Below are 23,549 nucleotides of genomic sequence, written 5' to 3' on the forward strand. Positions count from 1 at the left end.
TGAAGAAGGTGTCGGACGTTTCGCTCCTCATCCGAAGAGCTTCGTCAGCGAACTAACAAGTGCTGGTAGCCTAGGCCTTAAATACAGTAAGAGTGGGAGGAATTGGTGTGCCAACACCCTCCTCCTATTGGTTCCTTACACTAAGACTGGGCGGAGTTGTGGTCTAATCCTCTCCTGCCATTAGCACCTCCGATCAAAGGGAAGTGTAGCTCCCTGTAGTTGGGTATGAACGACTCTGATACTGGCTCGTTAGCATCTATTGTTCTGGCTCGGCCCTGGCTCCACCTCATTTGCATGACTAAGAGCTGTGGGTTTTGGTGTCAGTAACCTGCTGAACACAGGGTCCAAATTAAACCTCAAACCACCATTCCGATTCAATGATGGGTTCTGTTGTTTGACAAAAATAGCTTCCTTTACTCCTCTTTCAAACCATCTGTTTTCTTTGGCCAAAATCTTTACCTCGCTGTCCTCAAAAGAGTGATTGGTTGCTTTAAGGTGTAGATGTACTGCTGATTGAGGACCACTAGAATTGTCCCTGCGATGTTGATAAAGCCTTTTTTGGAGCATTTGCTTAGTTTCCCCAATGTAGTGCTCTTTGCTTTCCTCATCTTTACAGTGGATGGAATAGACCACATTGCTCTGTTTTTGGTTTGGAGCCTTGTCTTTAGGATGCACTCATTTTCGTCTCAGGGTATTTACTGGTTTAAAATAGGTTGGAATTTTGTGTTGCCATAAGATCCTCTGGAGTTTTTCGGAGACCTCCGCTACATAAGGGACTACCACTCCTCTCCTTTTTGCTTCTGTGGGCTTTTGGGTTTCTTTCCCTACTCTCTTCTTTTAACATTTGTTAAAAGCCCACCGCGGGTACCCACAGGTTGAGAGCGCTCTCTGGACATGTTGTGTCTCCTTTTTCTTTCCCTCAGCACTAGTTGGTATTTGTTCCGCTCTATGTTGGAGGGTCCTAATAACCCCTAGTTTATGTTGTAGTGGATGGTTTGATTCAAAAAGCAGGTATTGGTCAGTGTGTGTGGCCTTTCTAAAGACCTCTGTAAGTAGCTGTCTGTCCTCTCCTATAATTACCTTGCAGTCTAAGAAGGCTCGTTGGTTCTCTTTAGCGTCCTCGCAAGTAAATTTGATATTGGTGTCCACCGCATTGATATGATCTGTGAAAGACTGAATTTCTTGTTTTTTGATTATGACAAAGGTGTCATCCACGTATCTAAACCAGTGCCTTGGTTTTGTCCCTGAGAAGGAAGTGAGAGCCTGTTTCTCCATCTCTTCCATGTACAGATTTGCCACTATGGGTGAGACTGGTGAGCCCATAGCTCAACCATGAATTTGTCTGTACAATATCCCTCTAAACTGAAAATATGTAGTGTTAAGGCAAATTTCCAATAATTGGCAGATGTGGTCAGCACTAAGTTTTGTTCTCCGATGCAGAGTTGAGTCCTCGAGCAGTCTCTTCCTCACCACCGAGACTGCTGCTGAGGTGGGGACAGATGTGAAAAGTGAAGTCACATGATAAGACACCAAAGTTTCCTCTGGCTCCAATCTGAGGTCTTTGATACTCTCCACAAACCCTTTTGTGTTCTCTATATGATGATCAGTGTTGATAAGACTGTTTTTACATATTTAGCTACATTGTACGTGGTAGAGTCAATGCTATAGACAATGGGTCTGAGGGGAAACCCTTCCTTGTGAATTTTTGGAAGGCCATAGATACATGGTGTAGCCTCCCCAGGGTATAACCTATGATACATCTGTCTGTCAATTAGTTCTTCCTTCTCTAACTTTTGGAGACAGTCTATGATTTCTTTCTTATACCTACTGGATGGGTCCCTTTTAAGTTGCTCATATGTGTTATTATTATATATTATAACACAATATATTATATTGTGTTATTATATTATATTGTGTTCATAATAAATAATGAGTACATGGAAACAGCCTCAATAGTTTTTGCATAATCCTAAAAAAATTACCATTAAATAAATGGAATAAATAAAGATAAAATAAAATGTTATTTTTGTATAAGAAATAATCAGCACAAGGACAGCTTCCATAGTTTTTGCATACGTCTAAAACACCAACAAAAAAATGTAATGTAAAAGAATGTATCATATAAAAACGACAACAAAACAGTACAAACAAGTACAACTACTCACATATTTACATGCATACTTACATTTATACTGTACATACTTACATGAATAGATTACATACATACTTACATTTATACCGTACATACTTACATGCATAGATTACATACATACTTACATTTATACCGTACATACTTACATGCATAGATTAGATACATTCTTACATTTATACCATACATACTTACATGCATACTGTAGATTAGATACATACTTACATTTATACCGTACATACTTACATGCATAGATTACATACATACTTACATTTATACCGTACATACTTACATGCATAGATTACATACATACTTACATTTATACCGTACATACTTACATGCATAGATTAGATACATACTTACATTTATACCGTACATACTTACATGAATAGATTAGATACATACTTACATTTACACTGTACATACTTACATGCATAGATTAGATACATACTTACATTTACACTGTACATACTTACATGCATAGATTAGATACATACTTACATTTATACCATACATACTTACATGCATAGATTACATACATACTTACATTTATACCGTACATACTTACATGCATAGGTTAGATACATACTTACATTTATACCGTACATACTTACATGAATAGATTACATACATACTTACATTTACACTGTACATACTGATATGCATAGATTAGATACATACTTACATTTATACCATACATACTTACATGAATAGATTACATACATACTTACATTTATACCGTACATACTTACATGCATAGATTACATACATACTTACATTTATACCGTACATACTTACATGCATAGATTAGATACATACTTACATTTATACCATACATACTTACATGCATACTGTAGATTAGATACATACTTACATTTATACCGTACATACTTACATGCATAGATTACATACATACTTACATTTATACCGTACATACTTACATGCATAGATTTGATACATACTTACATTTATACCGTACATACTTACATGAATAGATTAGATACATACTTACATTTACACTGTACATACTTACATGCATAGATTAGATACATACTTACATTTATACCATACATACTTACATGCATAGATTACATACATACTTACATTTATACCGTACATACTAACATGCATAGGTTAGATACATACTTACATTTATACCGTACATACTTACATGAATAGATTACATACATACTTACATTTATACCATACATACTTACATGCATACTGTAGATTAGATACATACTTACATTTATTGTACTTACATGCATAGATTACATACATACTTACATTTGTACCATACATACTTACATGCATAGATTAGATACATACTTACATTTATACTGTACATACTTACATGCATAGATTAGATACATACTTACATTTATACCGTACATACTTACATGCATAGATTAGATACATACTTACATTTATACCGTACATACGTACATGCATAGATTACATACATACTTACATTTATACCGTACATACTTACATGCATAGATTACATACATACTTACATTTATATCATACATACTTACATGAATAAAGTAGATACAGTACATACTTACATTTATACCGTACATACTTACATGAATAAAGTAGATACAGTACATACTTACATTTATACCGTACATACTTACATGCATAGATTACATACATACTTACATTTATACCGTACATACTTACATGCATAGATTACATACATACTTACATTTATACCGTACATACTTACATGCATAGATTACATACATACTTACATTTATACCGTACATACTTCCATACATAGATTAGATACATACTTACATTTATACCATACATACTTACATGCATAGATTAGATACATACTTACATTTATACCGTACATACTTACATGCATAGATTAGATACATACTTACATTTATACCATACATACTTACATTTATACCATACATACTTACATGAATACATTCCATACATACTTACATTTATACCATACATACTTACATGAATACGTTACATACATACTTACATTTATACCGTACATACTTACATGCATAGATTAGATACATACTTACATTTATACCGTACATACTTACATGCATAGATTAGATACATACTTACATTTATACCATACATACTTACATTTATACCACACATACTTACATGAATACATTACATACATACTTACATTTATACCATACATACTTACATGAATACATTACATACATACTTACATTTATACCATACATACTTACATGAATACGTTACATACATACTTACATTTATACCATACATACTTACATGCATAGATTAGATACATACTTACATTTATACCGTACATACTTACATGAATAGATTAGATACATACTTACATTTACACTGTACATACTTACATGCATAGATTAGATACATACTTACATTTATACCGTACATACTTACATGCATAGATTACATACATACTTACATTTATACCATACATACTTACATGAATAAACTAGATACAGTACATACTTACATTTATACCTTACATACTTACATGCATAGATTAGATACATACTTACATTTATACCATACATACTTACATGAATAGATTACATACATACTTACATTTACACTGTACATACTGATATGCATAGATTAGATACATACTTACATTTATACTGTACATACTTACATGCATAGATTACATACATACTTACATTTATACCGTACATACTTACATGCATAGATTAGATACATACTTACATTTATACCATACATACTTACATTTATACCATACATACTTACATGAATACATTACATACATACTTACATTTATACCATACATACTTACATGAATACATTACATACATACTTACATTTATACCATACATACTTACATGAATACATTACATACATACTTACATTTATACAATACATACTTACATTTATACCATACATACTTACATGAATATGTTACATACATACTTACATTTATACCATACATACTTAGAGTACATACAAGGAAGCAAAATGAACTTATCTTCATTGGTGGTCAACAGCCGGGCTTCACAGTTGTCCCCGTGCACGCATGAAAGGACAACTGCTGTGTGCGTGTGTGCGTGTGCATGTGCGCGTGCGTGTGTAACATGAAAGAGAAAGGCAGCAGCGCTCACAACTCTTCACTGCCTCATAAATCATAGCTGCACCCTTTCAGGTCCCACCTATCGTGTCCGTGACTCCGGCTTGTCTCGTACTCTCTGTGGTTGGGTAAACACATGACGACAGAATGACGTCATGAGTTCGGGTCGAGTACGTTTCTCATCAGATGACGGAAAGGTGCACAAAGCAACTTCCCCTCATCTCAAAAGAGCCTCCAAATGCAAATCCTAAAAGAGGTCAGAGTGGGTGCTCCCGTTCACCGTCACGTTCCCACCGTGCTCTCCTCAGCATCCGCCCAGCGTTGGCGTGTGCGGCCTCATGAAGTACAGCATGGATGCCATTTTGGTCTCGTATGAAAAGAAAGTTGTGCTTTCACTGCTTTGGGCTCAAATGACCTGCCAGGAAAGTTGACATTTATTAGCTCACGCAAAAAATGGAAAAGGGAAGTCTCGAATGAACATTCATTTCATGTTAAAAAGACGTTTTCTGGCGCACGGGTGATGTTTCATTTCCTCGGCATACGAAGATGAAGCTTCTCTCACTTTACAAGGTGACATGGGATCCGCTGTGAACCGGGTCACTGGTTCAGCTGGTTGGAAGGGGCGGAGCGATGGCCCGAACGCAAGGATGGAAAGGTCCACCGGAAAACCCATAAATGCTTCAACCAACCTGAAGTTAGCTTGGGAGAAAATGTGAATAAGTTGACTGTATAGCTAGCAATAATAATAATAAGTCAACAGAATAAAGAACTTGCGTTTAAAAACCATGAAAGTACGTTTTTACCCCAACCACCGACTGGAGCCTTCTTGCCTTTAGCATTCTATAGTACGCATGCAAAAATAACCTGAGACTTCCACAATAAAGTAGTACGTTTCAAAGCCAAAAATGTGTAAATTCACAAGAATAAACTTGCAAATTTACAAGAAAAAAATTGTACATTTATAAGAAAAAGTCGTAATATACAAGAATAGAGTTGTAAATGTATGAGGAAAAAAAGTCATCATTTTACAAGAATAAAATTGAAAGGAAGGCGGAAGTGAGAAGGGCTAGCTAGACATGCTAATCTGCTGTGTTTTGCTGCCACGTTAAAAATAAAGGCTTGTGAAGCGGAAGAGCAAAGTTTCCTTCCTTCCTTCCTTCCTTCCTTCCTTCTAACAAGAAACGTGCAACTATTTCACCTTCGACCCCGGCTCATGAAGTTTAAGGCTCAACACGTTGACGTAAGCTCCGAGTGCGCGCTGATGTGTTACCGGCGGTCTTTGTCTCTGCTCATATGTGGTTACCGTGGCGACAATAGCGGAACACACGGACAATGGCTGACCAACGAACGTCATCCGCCCGGCCTTAAGACGTGACACCGTTGCTTGGCCGACACGCCGACGACTTTAATGGGACGCTTGAAAGCGTTAAGTAGAGCGGGGACCTCTGCCAAGGCCAAACAATCGTCTTTCCTCTGAGCCGACCCGCTGTCCTGTCCGTGTTTTCTGGCACGTCCCCCTCAGGGGACAGAACGTTTGTAATACAAGGTGTCCAAAGTACGGCCCGACGGCCTTTTTTTTTATTGACTCACGGCACACTTGAAAATATAATTTAACAGGAAACTAAAGAATAACATCAAAATATAAAAAAAACCATCACAGTTTCACAAACATGATGTAATCTTATGAGGAAACACGACGTCATTTTAGTAGCATCAAGTAAATATTGAAGAAAAATGACCTTTTTATTCTTGATTGTTGTGGCAAATAAAGAAGGAAGTTCTAATGTTACGAGAATAAAGTCACAATATTATGAAAATATTGCCGTCATTTTGAGAAGAAAATTAGGTTGGGGAGGAAGCTATAATATTACAAGAATAAAGTCAAAAGGTATTAGTCGTAAATTTACGAGAAAAAAGTCATAAACTAACGAGAATTTTGTTGTAATTTGACAAGAACAATGTAATATAGAAGAATAGATCAATAATTCATGACTTTATTCTTGTACATTTACAACTTTTTTCTTGCAAATTTACGAGAAAAAAGTTATAAATGTACAAGAAAAAGTTGTAAATGTAAGAGAAAAAGTCCTAATCTAATGAGAAAAAAAGTTGTAATTTCACAAGATTAACGTAATATTATGAGAAAAAAATTAGAAATAATTCATGACTTTATTCTCATAAATGTATGAGGTTTTTCCTGTAAATTTTTAAAAAGCATCAAAAAACAGCAGAAAATGTTCAAGAATTCTGCCAAAATGATGGAAGAAGAAGAAGTGTCTTCTAACAAGAATGACGTTTATCTTGAGGCAAAGCAACGTCATTTTAGTCGAACAGATGAAATATTCAAGAAAACAGACGTGGTATTTTTAAGGAGTCATATGATGAGAAACAAACAAACACAACAAACAAATTCAAAATATTACGAGCATCAAATCATAATTACCAGAAGAAAATTTACACGAGAAAAGTTGAAATAGTTGGGAAAAAAAACAACAGCAGAAATGGAAAAAAACAGCTGTAATTTTACAAGAAGAAATAAAAAAAACGAGTACCAGAAAAAGATAGTAATCCAATGGGGGCAAAGCACCCAGGCTGCCTGATGGGGGGGTGAACATACTAACCACTCAGCTAACCAACACCTTCCTGGCTGGCATGTTGGTTGTGTTGGTCGCTCGTTTCCAACAAGCACGGCGCAAATGAAAAGGATGGAACTCTTTTAAAGTTCACTAAGATTGACTTCATTTAGGAAAACTTTTTGTCGCAAACACGGAATTCAGAATTCTTCTTGTCATCATTTGCATGGAAATTCACGGGTTTTGACATTTATAAACGACATCAAAAGAGAGCAATGTTGTCTTGAATCGACTTGAATCATGTGACCAACATGTGATGACTACGTAGAAGTATTTGGATCAGTCTCTAAGAAATGTGCTGTCAGCCTCCACTTCGTCCCAAATCAGCAAATCTTTATGTTTATTTTCTGTGTGAGTCCGTTCTTAAATTTTGAAACTTTAGAAACCACTTTTATTCTTAATTTAAGACAAATAGTCCTAATCTGTTGTTGAACAATAATAATAATTCTTATTTTTTTCAAATAAAAATTGTTAGACAAGATATTTTGTCTTTTTAAGAAGAAAATAAGAAATGGTCGCTTAAAATGGGGCTTTTTCACTTTCTTGAGATGTAGTAGTGTTAGCAAGTGTTAGCAAGTGTTAGCATATCAGCATGAGCTGCTTTATAAAATACCAAAGTGGCAAAGTTGCATCCTTTCATTTTTCAAGTTTGGACCCCCCCGGTCTCGTTGTTCCGGAGGTTCTTGCTCATGTTTTACGACGTGGCCGTCGCTGGTTTTGACAGGCGGGGTGTAGCTTTGAATTGCGGAGTAGGTCAGTGCTCCTGAAAGTGGGTCATAGAAGATAGAAGATCATCCGCATTGTGCTGAAAACTTCAGAATCAAACCCCGTGAAGAAGAGCGTGGAAACCAAAGCTGACAAAGGAAAGAATGCGCGAGTCGCTGTGTTGCTTCGGATTTCAGGAGCTGCCCTGAGGCCACGGTCCAGGTTGGAGCTCGGCTGCTTCACACAATGCGCTTGTTGACAGATAGCAGGGTGCTTTGACCTTGTTTTGGGCCAATCCCAGGAGACGGACTCACCTATAAAGACCCCTAAACGTGAGCCAAGCACTTTCATCAGAGCCTCTCTGCCGTCATCGGGAGAGCAAAGCTGAAGTGCAACAATGAAGATGAAGACGCTTTTAGTCGTTCTGTCCATGATAGCGAGAAGTTGTCCGCTGACGCTGAGCGACTGCGGAACGGACGCCAGGCGTCCTCAGATGAACGACATCTCTGTGCGCTGCGGCACGTCCTCCATCGGCCTGGCCATCCAGATCTGCCCGGTCATCTACACGGGCTACAATGAGACCCTCCTGATCCTCAACCACATGATGGACTCTGACTGCCGGGCCACGCTGGATGAAAGCGTGCAGCCCCCCGTGGCTCGCTTCGACTTCCCCCTGAACGAGACGCACGCCTGCGGGAGCACCTTCCTGACCACCAGCTCCGCCGGCACCGGCGTCTTCGCAGACTTTTCCAACATCCAGACGGTGAACGTCAGCGGCGTGATCCGCTCCGTCGACCCCACCACAGGCACCATCACGTACAACGCCGAGCTGAAGTACTACTACTCTTGCGCGTACCCCTTAGAGTACCTGGTCAACAACACCCAGATCGACGTGTCGGCGTCTTCCATCGCTGTGAAGGACAACAACGGCAGCTTCATCAGCACCTTGAACATGAAGCTCTTCAGCGACGCCGACTACCTCAGGCCCTTGGTCATGCCCAGTCTAGGCCTGGAGCTGAGGACCAACGTGTACGTGGAAGTGAAAGCCGTCAACCTGACCGGGCAGTACCACGTCCTGCTGGATCGCTGTTACGCCACCATCTCTCCGCTGCCGTCCAACTCCAGCTTCTTCAACCTCTTTGTGCCGTGCTCCAAGGACCGCTTCACCACCGTGATCGAGAACGGCGAGAGCCAGAGCGCCCGCTTCCACTTCCCGGCCTTCCGCTTCGTGGAGCAGCAGAACCAGACGGTGTCCACCTACTACCTGCACTGCATCACCCGCTTGTGCGAGACCAGCACCTGCGGCACCTTCATGCAGTGCAACAACCGCCGCAAGAGGGAAACGGTGGAGGCCACGGCGGGCGGGGTGACAGAGCCATACACCATCACCTCCACCAAGCTCATCACCAAAACCGAGACCGGAGAGGCCGAAGAGGAGCCCCTGGTCTACGGCGACAACGAAGAGTCCGTCGTCGGGCTCGGCGCGGCCGTCGGTGTCCTGGCTTTTGTTTGCGCCGTCGCCCTGTGTGCCGCCGCCGTCTTCTATAAGAGGCTCAGGAAATGAGGACGCTCCGACGAGCGGATAAGGAGGCTTGCGCCCTCCTCAGATACTTTGGACCTGTCGCTTCTTTATGTGTTGGTTAGCGTAGCGTTCACTGTGCTAGCAGCTAAACCCCAGCTTTCATGCATGTTCGCACTGCAGCTTTGCAGGACAGCAAATCATAGAGCAAGTGGACATAGAGCGTGGAACGTTGGGGGCGTGGGAAGTTATGAAAGCGACGTCAAAGTACTTTTCCAAGTATTATTCCGTTCACTCGCAACTTTGGCTGCATCCGATGATATTGGAAATAAACCTTCACCGCATGTGCACCAATAAAACATCTTGTTTCCAAATCACAGCAATCACAGCATTTTATCTTTGATTCTTTTCAAATAAAATTCATGGCTTCCAACCATAAACTACTCGCAGCTTCATTTCATCATTTGTGTCATACTGACATCCCGCCACTAGGGGCAGTGTTTCATGCCACACAGATTGTCAAAAATGCAAAAGTTAGTCAAAAAAAAGCTACTGAAAGTCTGAGAAAATGTGTTATAATAAGAAAATAAAGTAATACATGTTCCATAATTCATTAAATAAAAATATGAATAATAACAAAAAACTATAAATAAAAAAGTAAGAGTGTCTAATCTTGTATTGTATTGTATTGTATTTGTACTTTATTAATCCCACAGCAGGGAGATTCACTTGTTACAGCAGCAAGCAAGATACGCAAGTAAAGAATACATAGTGACTACAACACGGTTCAGGTGGTGCAGGTGTTGTAGAGCCTGACAGCGGTCGGTATGAAGGACCATGACCATGACCAGAATCATGGTATAAAAGTAATCGTACACAATTAATAAGAAATGTTTAAAAATAATCGAGGAAAAGGCTTCTTGAGACGTCATCTGTACTTCTGTGTAGAAGGTGTCGGACGTTTCGCTCCTCATCCGAAGAGCTTCGTCAGCAAACTAATAAGTGCTGGTAGCTTAGGCCTTAAATACAGTAAGAGTGGGCGGAATTGGTGTGCCAACACCCTCCTCCTATTGGTTCGTTACACTAAGCCTGGGCGGAGCAGTGGTATAATCCTATCCTGTTATTCACACCTACGATACAAGGGAAGTGTCGCTCCCTGAATTGGGTATGAACGACTCTGATACTGGCTTGTTAGCATCTATTGTTCTGGCTCGGCCCTGCCTTCACCTCATTAGCAAGACTAAGAGCTGTGGGTTTTGGTCTCAGTAACCTGCTGAACACAGGGTCCAAATTGAACCTCAAACCACCATTCCGATTCAATGATGGGTTCTGTTGTTTGACAAAAATAGCTTCCTTTACTCCTCTTTCAAACCATCTGTTTTCTTTGGCCAAAATCTTTACCTCGCTGTCCTGAAAAGAGTGATTGGTAGCTTTCAGGTGTAGATGTACTGCTGATTGAGGACCACTAGCATTGTCCCTGCGATGTTGATAAAGCCTTTTTTGGAGCATTTGCTTAGTTTCCCCAATGTAGTGCTCTTTGCATTCCTCATCTTTACAGTGGATGGAATAGACCACATTGCTCTGTTTCTGGTTTGGAGCCTTGTCTTTAGGATGCACTAATTTTTGTCTCAGGGTATTTACTGGTTTGAAATAGGTAGGAATTTTGTGTTGCCATAAGATCCTCTGGAGTTTTTCGGAGACCCCCGCTACATAAGGGACTACCACTCCTCTCCTTTTTGCTTCTGTGGGCTTTTGGGTTTCTTTCCCTACTCTCTTCTTTTGACATTTGTTAAAAGCCCACCGTGGGTACCCACAGGTTGAGAGCGCTCTCTGGACATGTTGTGTCTCCTTTTTCTTTCCCTCAGCACTAGTTGGTATTTGTTCCGCTCTATGTTGGAGGGTCCTAATAACCCCTAGTTTATGTTGTAGTGGATGGTTTGATTCAAAAAGCAGGTATTGGTCAGTGTGTGTGGCCTTTCTAAAGACCTCTGTAAGTAGCTGTCTGTCCTTTCCTCTAATTACCTTGCAGTCTAAGAAGGCTAGTTGGTTTTCTTTAGTGTCCTCGCGAGTAAATTTGATATTGGTGTCCACCGCATTGATGTGATCTGTGAAAGACTGAATTTCTTGTTTTTTGATTATGACAAAGGTGTCATCCACGTATCTAAACCAGTGCCTTGGTTTTGTCCCTGAGAAGGATGTGAGAGCCTGTTTCTCCATCTCTTCCATGTACAGATTCGCCACTATGGGTGAGACTGGTGAGCCCATAGCACAACCATGAATTTGTCTGTAGAATTTCCCTCTAAACTGAAAATATGTGGTGTTAAGGCAAATTTCCAGTAATTGGCAGATGTGGTCAGCACTAAGTTTTGTTCTCCGATGCAGAGTTGAGTCCTCGAGCAGTCTCTTCCTCACCACCGAGACTGCTGCTGAGGTGGGGACAGATGTGAAAAGTGAAGTCACATCATAAGACACCAAAGTTTCCTCTGGCTCCAATCTGAGGTCTTTGATGCTCGCCACAAACCCTTTTGTGTTCTCTATATGATGATCAGTGTTGCCTACCAATGGGGATAAGACTGTTTTTACATATTTTGCTACATTGTACGTGGTAGAGTCAATGCTACAGACAATGGGTCTGAGGGGAAACCCTTCCTTGTGGATTTTTGGAAGGCCATAGATACATGGTGTAGCCTCCCCAGGGTATAACCTATGATACATCTGTCTGTCAATTAGTTCTTCCTTCTCTAACTTTTGGAGACAGTGTATGATTTCTTTCTTATACCTACTGGATGGGTCCCTTTTAAGTTGCTCATATGTGTTGGCATCACTAATTAGACTTGTTATTTTTTCTTCGTAGTCCAATGTGTTGAGAACCACTGTGCATCTGCCCTTATCAGCTGGTAAGATGGTGATGCTCTCATCTTTCTGCAGAGCCGCTAATGCTTTCCTCTCACCTAACGTGATATTGGACGGTGGTGGTTTGGCACTACTGAGAAGGGCCGATATTCTCAGACGAAGGTCCCCTGCCTCTGTTCTAGAAAGGTTATTGTTCCTGATGGCCGATTCAGCTGCTGTGATATAGTCTACTGTGGGTATCGTTTTAGGAGTCACTGAGAAGTTGAGACCCTTGGTTAATACTGCCTTCTCTGTCTCCGAGAGGCTTCTGTCTGACAGATTTTTGATCCAATTTTCTTTAGTATTGGTCTGATTCCCCCCATCCTTAGTGTTTACGACAAGCTGTGGTCGATTTTCCAATAGAAGTTTCTGGAATTTTCCCTTATGCCTTTCTTTGGTTTTGCTATGGTGCTTCATATAACCTGATTTGGTAAATTCACAAACCTCCTGATAGGTTTCGTGCGTAAGCTTGGTTTGCAATCTCTGATAGAAGGTTTCTACTTCAGACTGTTTATTTTTTATCTCTATGTTAAGTCTCCTAATTCTCAAATTCTGTATTTTTCTGATGTAGTTTTGTTGCATTTTCCTTGCCAAGTGTCCTTGCTCAAGGGACGCTTGCCTCATGCATTTGGGGATTAACCTACTCTGCCTGCATCTAAGATTGAATCTGAGGTGGTTCCTTAAATCTGCTAATTTAAGAGTGGCCTTTTCTAAGCTACGTACCAGCAGAAGGATGTCTCTCCCAAAGTTGGTCGCAATGCGTCTGTGTAGGCTCTCAGTCGTACAGGAGTTGTCCATCGAGGAAAAGGCTTCTTGAGACGTCATCTGTACTTCTGTGTAGAAGGTGTCGGACGTTTCGCTCCTCATCCGAAGAGCTTCGTCAGCAAACTAATAAGTGCTGGTAGCTTAGGCCTTAAATACAGTAAGAGTGGGCGGAATTGGTGTGCCAACACCCTCCTCCTATTGGTTCGTTACACTAAGCCTGGGCGGAGCAGTGGTATAATCCTATCCTGTTATTCACACCTACGATAAAAGGGAAGTGTCGCTCCCTGAATTGGGTATGAACGACTCTGATACTGGCTTGTTAGCATCTATTGTTCTGGCTCGGCCCTGCCTTCACCTCATTTGCAAGACTAAGAGCTGTGGGTTTTGGTCTCAGTAACCTGCTGAACACAGGGTCCAAATTGAACCTCAAACCACCATTCCGATTCAATGATGGGTTCTGTTGTTTGACAAAAATAGCTTCCTTTACTCCTCTTTCAAACCATCTGTTTTCTTTGGCCAAAATCTTTACCTCGCTGTCCTGAAAAGAGTGATTGGTAGCTTTCAGGTGTAGATGTACTGCTGATTGAGGACCACTAGCATTGTCCCTGCGATGTTGATAAAGCCTTTTTTGGAGCATTTGCTTAGTTTCCCCAATGTAGTGCTCTTTGCATTCCTCATCTTTACAGTGGATGGAATAGACCACATTGCTCTGTTTCTGGTTTCTGGCTACCAGCACTTATTAGTTTGCTGACGAAGCTCTTCGGATGAGGAGCGAAACGTCCGACACCTTCTACACAGAAGTACAGATGACGTCTCAAGAAGCCTTTTCCTCGATGGACAACTCCTGTACGACTGAGAGCCTACACAGACGTTTAAAAATAATATTCACATAGAAAGAAATTAAGCAAAAATGTATAAATAAAATGAGTTAAATATGTCACTTTTAATATATAATATATTTATATATAAAACTGAATTGAACGATGTCATTTTCAAGATGTTACTATTGCACTAATTTAAACCAAAAGTGCAAAACAGAAAAAAATAGGCACTAACAAAAAAGGCAAATATGCACGTCATGACTTAGAGACATGAAAAACACACATTGACAGTTTTGATGCTTAGTGCTATCTTACTGAGTGCTAGCATGCTAACTGTTAGCATTTTAGCTCATTTTCTCGTGTCAAAATGCAAATTCATACATGACATGATTTTGGGACACTATAAGCATGCCCTGGACCTTTCAGTACGAAATCTTGCTAGGTGTTAGCGTGTTAAATTTGAGTCTTTTAGTAAATGTTCTTATGTCCAAAGGCAAATATACACATGTCATGATTTAGGGACACTATAAAACTACCTGAGCACTTATGGTACTTACTATCTTGCTGTAGCATGCTAACGGTTAGCATTTTAGCTAATTTACTCATGTCAAAATGCAAATTCATAAATGACTTGATTTAGGGACACTATAGAACACTTATTAGCTTTGGGGGGACCATCACTTTTTCCTGAAGACCATCACACTACCACCACCATGTTTTACTTTTACATCAGATGTAATGGGGGACACACCTTCCAAAAAGTTCAACTTCTGTCTCATCAAACCCCCGATTATTTTCCCAAAGGTATTGGGGATCATCAAGATGTTTTCGAGCCTTAATGTTGTTTTTGTTCAGCAGTGGTTTTGGTCTTGGAACTCTGCCATGCAGGCTGTTTTTGCCCAGCATCTTTCTTATGGTGGAGTCATGAACACTGACCTAAACTGAGGCAAGTGAGGCCTGCACTTTTTTGGACATTGTTGTGGGGTCTTTTGTGACCTCTCGGATGAGTCATCGCTGCGCTCTTGGGGTCATTTTGGTTAGCCAGCCACTCCTGGGAAGGTTCACCACTGTTCCATGTTTTGGACATTTGTGGATAATGGCTCTCACTGTGGTTGGCTGGAGTCCCAAAGCTTTAGAAATGGTTTTATAACCTTTTCCACACTGATAGATCTCAATTCATCTCAGTTATGTTTTAACTGGGGGGTGGGGGGCAGTCACTTTTTCACACAGGGACATGTAGCTTTGGATGTTTTTCCTCCCTTAATAATAAAAAGTGTCATTTAAAAAGTGCATTTTGTGTTGGTTGTGTTGTCATTGACAAATATTTCCATTGCTTTGATGACGTGAAACATGCAAAAAAAAAAGAAATGAGGAAGGGGGCCAACCCTTTTCCTCCCCGTGCACGTGACAAAGCTAGGGTGTATAACTTGTTGGCAAAGCTCCACGTGTTGCTTTACGAAATATCAAAGTGGCAAAGTTGTATCCTTTCATTTTTCACTATTTGGCCTTTGCCGGTCTGGACACCCCAGACCTCTTCAAAATAAAGGCGCAGACTGGAACAAACATGATAGTTCCCACGCCAACAACCGTCGATTTAGGAATGTTAGAAATGTTTTTCATGAGTTGATGAATGTCTTTAGAAGCAGTGAACCCCCCCCTCCTGCGTCATGTCTTCCTGAAAGCCCCCGCCTCCCAGTAAGACCTCCTGTGCTGTTTTGCTGCTGGAATGAGACGTCGGGAATAACTCGACACCTCGCCGGGAGAGCCGGTCATCTCCAATGCCCATTGTCCCCCCCCCCCACCCCAGACCAGTCTTTGAGCGTCCTGTCCGGGCCGGATCCATCAGGCCAATGAGCGTGAAATGTGCGAGTGGCAGGATTCGAGCGCTATACTTCATTCTCAGGAATCCGGCAATGACAGGCCCCTCCCCATGGAGGAATAAACACGCAGCGCTCACTCAGCACGTCCGAGCTCGGAGCGCCGGTCGTCGGGCTCCTGAGCGCCGGGTGTGCTGACAAGGGAGGCTTTTATTTTCTGGAGGAAGTTCATAACGTGTGCTTTTAATGTACAAGGTGACTTGATGGACAACACGGCATGTTCGGCACCGTCAGTAAATAGTCAAACAGAAAGACCTTCAAAAACGCACCTGTGACTTTACCAATCAATCATTAAAGAAAGGGTGCGCAAAGTGCGGCTCAGAGGCCATTTGTGGCCCACGGCACGTTCTAAAAATAGAATTTAACAAGAAAACTAAAAAAGATAGCAAAAATCAGCAGTCATTTTTCAAGAATAAAGTCTAAATATGAAGAGAAAAAAGTTGTAATGAAAAATAATATTATTTTAGTAGCATGAAGTTGACATATTATGTTAATATTTATTATGAAAAAGTTTTAATATTATCAGAAATAAACAAAACAAACAACAAAATTGTAATCTTTGGAGAATTAAGTTGGGGACAAAATTCTAATGTTACGGGAATAAAGTGAAAATATTATGGGAGCAACGTCATAATAACATCATAATAATGTCATAATAACGTCATAATAACGTCATAACAATGCCATAATAACATCACAATAACGTCATAATAACATCATAATAACATCATAATAAGTGCTTTGAAAGAATAGTCATGACCCACATCAAAAAGAGCATCCCGGCGGCAACTGTGGACCCTCTACAGTTTGCATATCGCCAGAACCGGTCCACGGATGATGCAGTCAACACTGCCATCCACACAGCCCTTTCTCACCTACAGGGCCAGAACACATATGTCAGAATGCTATTTATAGACTATAGCTCTGCTTTTAATACAGTCAGCCCCCACAAACTCACAAATAAGCTCCTCACACTTGGCCTGTCTCCCTCCCTCTGTAACTGGGTGTTTAACTTTCTCACAGGCAGACCCCAGTCAGTCAGAGTCCACAATCGCACATCCAGCTCAAGAATTGTGAGCACTGGGACCCCCCAGGGATGTGTGCTGAGTCCGCTCCTCTACACGCTCTTCACCTATGATTGCGTGGCCTCCCAGAACAACACCAGCATCATTAAATTTGCGGATGACACTACAGTCATCGGCCTGATCACTGGTGGTGTTGAAACATCATACAGAAGAGAGGTGACGGACCTCATAGCTTGGTGTCGTGATAACAATCTCCTTCTCAATACAGATCAGACTAAAGAGATGATCATCGACCCAAGAACAAGGGAAAAGGAGCCGCATAGACCCCTGTTTATTGATGGGACTTAGGTGGAGAGGGTGAAAACCTTCAAGTTCCTTGGCACACACATCAGCGAGGACCTCACCTGGTCTCACAACACCCAACAAATTCTGAAGAAGTCCCAAAGGAGACTGTACTTCCTGAGAAGACTGAGGAAATTTGGCATGTCCACCACAATCCTGAGTTGCTTCTACAGATGCACTATGGAAAGTGTCCTTACCGCCTCCATCACTGTTTGGTACGGTAACTGTACAACACGTGATAGGAAGGCACTCCAGCGGGTGATCAAGACCTCACAGAACATTGTTGGGGCAGCCCTCCCCTCACTGCAAGACATTTATAAAACTAGAGTCCTACGAAGAACACACAACCTCATCAAGGACAGCACACATCCACAACACTCATTATTCACACTCCTACCGTCAGGCAGACGCTACAGGAGTTTGAAGTCCAGGACCACAAGGCTGGCAAACAGCTTTTACCCACAGGCCATCAGGCTTCTCAACGAAGCACTCACACACGCCGCACGCAACACACACTCATAGCACTTTAGTTATTTATTTATTTATTTGTATTATTTATTTCTATTAATGTCTCTTCTGTTGTTGTTGCTTAATTTATTGGTATTTATGTTTCTTATGTTCTTATTCTTTCTTGTGTTTTCTTTCTTTTCTTGGGAGAATGAACAGAATAAGATTTTCATTGCATAGTATAACTGCTGTTTTACTATGCACATGACAATAAAACTCTCTTGAATAATAACATCATAATAACATCATAATAACATAATAACGTCACAATAATGTCATCATTACGTCATAATAACATCATAATAACATCATAATAACATCATTATAATGTCATCATGACATCATAATAACATCATAATAGCATCATAATAACATCATAATAATGTCATCATTATGTCATAATAACATCATAGTAACATCATAATAACATCATAATAATGTCATAACGTCATAATAACATCATAATAACATCATAACAACGTCATAATAACATAATAACATCATAATAACATCATAATAACATCATAACAACGTCATAATAACATCATAATGTCATCATAATGTCGTAATAACATCAAAATAATGTCATCATTACATCATAATAACATCATAATAACATCATAATAATGTCATCATAATGTCATCATTATGTCGTAATAACATCACAATAACATCATAATAATGTTATCATTATGTCGTAATAACATCATAATAACATCATAATAATGTCATCATTATGTCATAATAACATCATAATAACATCATAATAACATCATAATAATGTCATCATTATGTCGTAATAACATCATAATATTCCAAATTCAAGTGTTTGGAAAACGATATTTAAAAAAACGCAACAGCAGAAATGTTTCAAGAATGAAGTCGATGTATGAAGAGAGAAAAGTTGCAATTGTACAAGAAAAATATTATAAGGAAAAATAATTTATATTTATATTTATTTAAATAATTTCATTTGAGGAGCAAAGACTTGAAATGTTCAAGAAAAAAGACATTTTTTGAGAGGAATAAGATTATGAGAAAGGAAGAAAACCACAGATAAAGAAAAAGTTGTAATATTATGAGAATAAATTCAAACTATTATAAGAAAAAAGTCGTCCGTACAAGAAGAACATTTACAAGAGGAAAGTTGAAAGAGTTGGAAAATTAAAAAACAACAACCACAGAAATGGAAAAAAACAGCAGTAATCCTGCAAGAATAAAGTCCAAAAAGTTGTAATTGAACACGAAAATGAAGCCATCATTTCAAAAGGAATTATGTCATCTTATGAAGAAAAATATATCATTTTAGGAGCATCAAGTTGACATATTGTGTTATGTTTTCAAAAACTAATATTATGAGAAACAAAGAATGAAGTTGTCATTTTTGGGAACTTGGGTTGGGGGAAGTTCTAATGTTACGGGATTTAAGTCCAAATACGATGGGAATGATGTCATCACATGACCAGAACCACTTTTACAAGAAGAAAGTTCAACGATGTGGAAAATGAAACGTATAAAAAAGCAACGGCAGGAATGGAAAAACAGCAGACAGTTTTTTTTTCTAGAATGAAGTCAAACTATTAGGAGAGAAAAGTTGTAGTCTTTGGAGAGAAAAAAAGTTGCAATTTTAGGAGAATAAACTGGTAATATGACGAGGAAAAATAATGTCATTTCAGGAGCAAAGGCTTGAAATATTGATGAAAAAGTCACAATTTCATAATATTATGAGAAACAAATAAAGATGCCATTTTTGGAAAATGAGGTTGGGGAAAGAAAAGGTGTCATATTACGTGAATAAAGTCCAAATATTAAGGGACTAAAGTCATCATTACAGAGGAAAAGCTGAAATAGCTGGAAAATGAGAAAACAATGTCAAGATATGAAACAAGAAAACAAGTTAGCATTTCAAAGGAAGAATGAGGAACATGAGGAAAAACAATGTCATTTTAGTAACAGAAAGCTGAAATATAAAAGACGAAGATATATGCAGATACACTCAGCGTCCCACTTGACTTCATCACTTCATCAATCAAAGGATTTCCAGGGGCTCACACGTTCACAAGTTCATAGTTCAAGTTCATTTCTAGAGCACAAGTCATACACAAGGTCATTCAAAGCGCTTTACAGAGAAATTACTTCATAAAGTTCCATCAAAACATCAAATCAGTGTCACATCCTGACATCAACGTCCATCAGGGGTTCCACAAACAAAAGACATGAAGAATGGAGAGTGCAGGTCAAATACTTCCAGGTGTCGTATGCACACTTGAATAGAAGTTGAGGATCGTCGCACATCTTCTGGAAGATCATTCTACATTTTGGCAGCATCAAACTGAAACGTGTTTAGTCCTGGCGACCCCTCCCTGAGCTTCTCAAAGCTCCAGATGGTTTATGTGGCTCTAACATGTCAGAGATGTACTTGGTGCACCTTGATCGGAACTGGCTCAGCGGGGCTGCGGGAGGGCCTTCAGCCTGATTGGCAAGCATCAAACACACAAGCTATTGGTAGACAACCTTTTCAAGACTGCTCTTCTTCACAAGAGGCTTCATGACAGCAGTTTTTAGTTCGTGTCTTCATTCTAGTCATTTGGAAAATGTTCCAAGTTGTCATGTGATACATTGCAGGTTTTGAAAGCAGCTACATTGTTACATCAAATGTAGTTTAGCATTTTAGCATGTCCTTATGTTGGCACTCTTATTCATTTAACTTCCTTATTTTCTTCTACCAGACTGTGGTAGCTCGTGCCCTCCTGTATGCAGAAGAAGGACGCCACACTCCCGGACAAACTGGTGAGGAAGGCGGAGCTGGACAGCCTGGCATCTGTGGCACAGCAAAGGACACTGAGGAGGCTCCTTTCCTTTCCTTCACGGACAACCAGCATCATCCGACGCACAGAAGAGCAGTTTCAGTGGCCGATTACTATCACTGCCCTGCAACACTCATAGAATGACAAGATCATTCCTTTTATTGCTTCGTTTTCTAATAACAAGCAAAAACCTTATGTGGATCATTCTTCAGCAACAGATGAATCCATATTTGTCTTCAACTTCGAATAAAAGTGGTTTCTAAACGTTGTAAATGTAAGAATGGACTCACACAGGAAATACATCTACGCTGCAAAGAGACATTCCAAGCAAATCCTGTCAAAAAACAATAAGAACATGCTTGTTGTTGAAACGCTCACACCGCTGAAGAAGCAACCAACATAACTAACATGCTACTTGCTGCACGGTGGCCGAGTGGTTAGCATGTTGGCCCCGCTATCAGGCAACCCGGGTCCTGGAACACCTCCTCGTAAACCGAGCCTCATAAAAACTGCTTTTATCTCAATTTAGGAATTTTAGAAGAACATCTGGCGTGCTTCTCACCTCGGAATAAGAACATTTGGCTTCAATCGAGCTTTGTGATTAAGAACAACTTGCTTATTTTCGTACTCATGACATCCTTAAAGGTCACAAGATGAATATTGTAGTCATAAGAATTCCAGCTAAGCACATTTTGCTCTCACCGCATTGGCAGAATGTTTTGCTTGAAATCAGAAAAGTTGTCTCATTTGATATCATTCAGGCTTCTTTCAAGGATGGTGTTTGCAGTGAAAAATGAAAGGATGCAACTTTGCCATTTTGATATTTTCTAATAAGTATCGATCAAGAATCATGGAGGCCACAAAGATGAATCAAAGGCACCGGGAGACAGATGAGCTGGTTCCCAGTGTGGCGGCTCGGCATGGAAGCAGCACGATGCTTCCGCACTTGACGTTAAGACATGAAGGTCCCCATGGACACACACACACACACACACACACACACACACACACTTAGACGCACAAGATGCGGCGCAGCGGAGCGTGTGATGCTAACATCGTGTCCACGGTTGACAGTTCAAATTGTGCGTGTCATCGCTCGCTTCAGGCTGTGAAATACTGGAAGTGACATCATCATGGGGGCGGCAGAGGTTATGGGGGGCGTAGTAAAGGAAAAGGAGAATTATGTGTGTTCGTGTTTTCAGGCGGAGATGACAACAATGCTGTCAAAGGTGAACGCGCATGCCAGGCCACTAGTTGGCGATGTGGTGGCGTCGTCATGTAACCTTGTGTACTGCATGCATCAGTGTTGGGACGCCACGTTGGAGTGTGCGAGTGTGTAAAATATGAGGAGTCAGTGTGTGTGTCCTCCTGAGGGACACGAGCAAGATGAAAGGTGGTGACCTTGGAATTTGGAGGAGAACATTCATTGTGGGGGAGACATTCCGTGACCTCCAGCAGGGTTGACTGCTGACACGCACGCACACACACACACACACACACACACACACACACACACACACATCCCTCTAGCATGCTAGCATGAAAGAATCACATCAACAATGACGCGATGAGTCCAACCATGGCATCCCGACGTAGCGCCAAAGTCTCCTGAGGTGACGCCTTGTCGGCACATAAACACCTGACACACAAAACCATCCGCGTTAAGAACATGATGGCGTCTATTTATAAGGCCGCCGCCTCATTGCCACGTCTCATCTGTCATGTTTATTTCGGGCTGGCAGGTCGGCGAGATCTGGCTTACGTCGTGGAAACAAAAGCAAACTCCTCAACTTCTGCTTGCAGACGCTCGCATTGCAAACCTCTTTTCTATTCTATTTCACCGTTGAGTTCTATTTCTAGATTTACAGCATTTGTCCTCCATGCCAGCAAAGAAACCATCCTGATGCAACTCATGGCATCTGCGATCTCACAACATCAAAGAAGCGGCAGGCGGGGGCAACCGACAACACGACACAGGAAGCAAAAACAACAACACGAAACGGACATGCAAGAATCACAGCAACAAGAACACCAACATGCTAAACGGGGAGGCAAACACTAACAATAAAAACACCAGTAAAGGCGTAGTCAAGTACAACAATAACACGACTAAACGGGCAGCCCAAGAAGAAACAACAGCAACAAGATTAAAGGGGCAGGGGAGAACAGTAGGTATCATTCCAAATCAATAGTGTCATTTCTCTATTTGAAAAATGAGGGGTGTAACGATTCATGCACTACATCAGTGCAGCGATTTATATTCCTACGATCCAACTACATCGACCTGTGTTCAGCAAGTTGCCATCTAACATCGTTTAAAAGGCAATCGATCGATTGAATCAATACTAGGAAATAAAGCATTGGATTGAAATTAAGCACGGCGGGCTTTTTTTAGCACTTTTAATGA

General features: G+C 40.3%; 1 protein-coding gene across 1 annotated transcript; it reads left to right on the forward strand.

Moving 5' to 3' along the window:
• Window positions 1-8,984: 8,984 nt before the first annotated feature.
• On the forward strand, window positions 8,985-10,151 carry LOC129187938 (zona pellucida-like domain-containing protein 1). Its single transcript, XM_054787787.1, has one exon. It carries the CDS (start codon window positions 8,985-8,987, stop codon window positions 10,149-10,151), a length of 1,167 nt encoding a protein of 388 aa, XP_054643762.1.
• The last annotated feature ends 13,398 nt before the right edge of the window (window positions 10,152-23,549 follow it).

This window comes from Dunckerocampus dactyliophorus, chromosome 9 (genome assembly GCF_027744805.1).
Source record: "Dunckerocampus dactyliophorus isolate RoL2022-P2 chromosome 9, RoL_Ddac_1.1, whole genome shotgun sequence".
Taxonomy (NCBI): domain Eukaryota; kingdom Metazoa; phylum Chordata; class Actinopteri; order Syngnathiformes; family Syngnathidae; genus Dunckerocampus; species Dunckerocampus dactyliophorus.

What these genes read in the sequence shown, in the direction of transcription:
- LOC129187938 (XM_054787787.1), top strand. Translation starts at nt 8,985, where the DNA reads ATGAAGATGAAGACGCTTTTAGTCGTTCTGTCCATGATAGCGAGAAGT.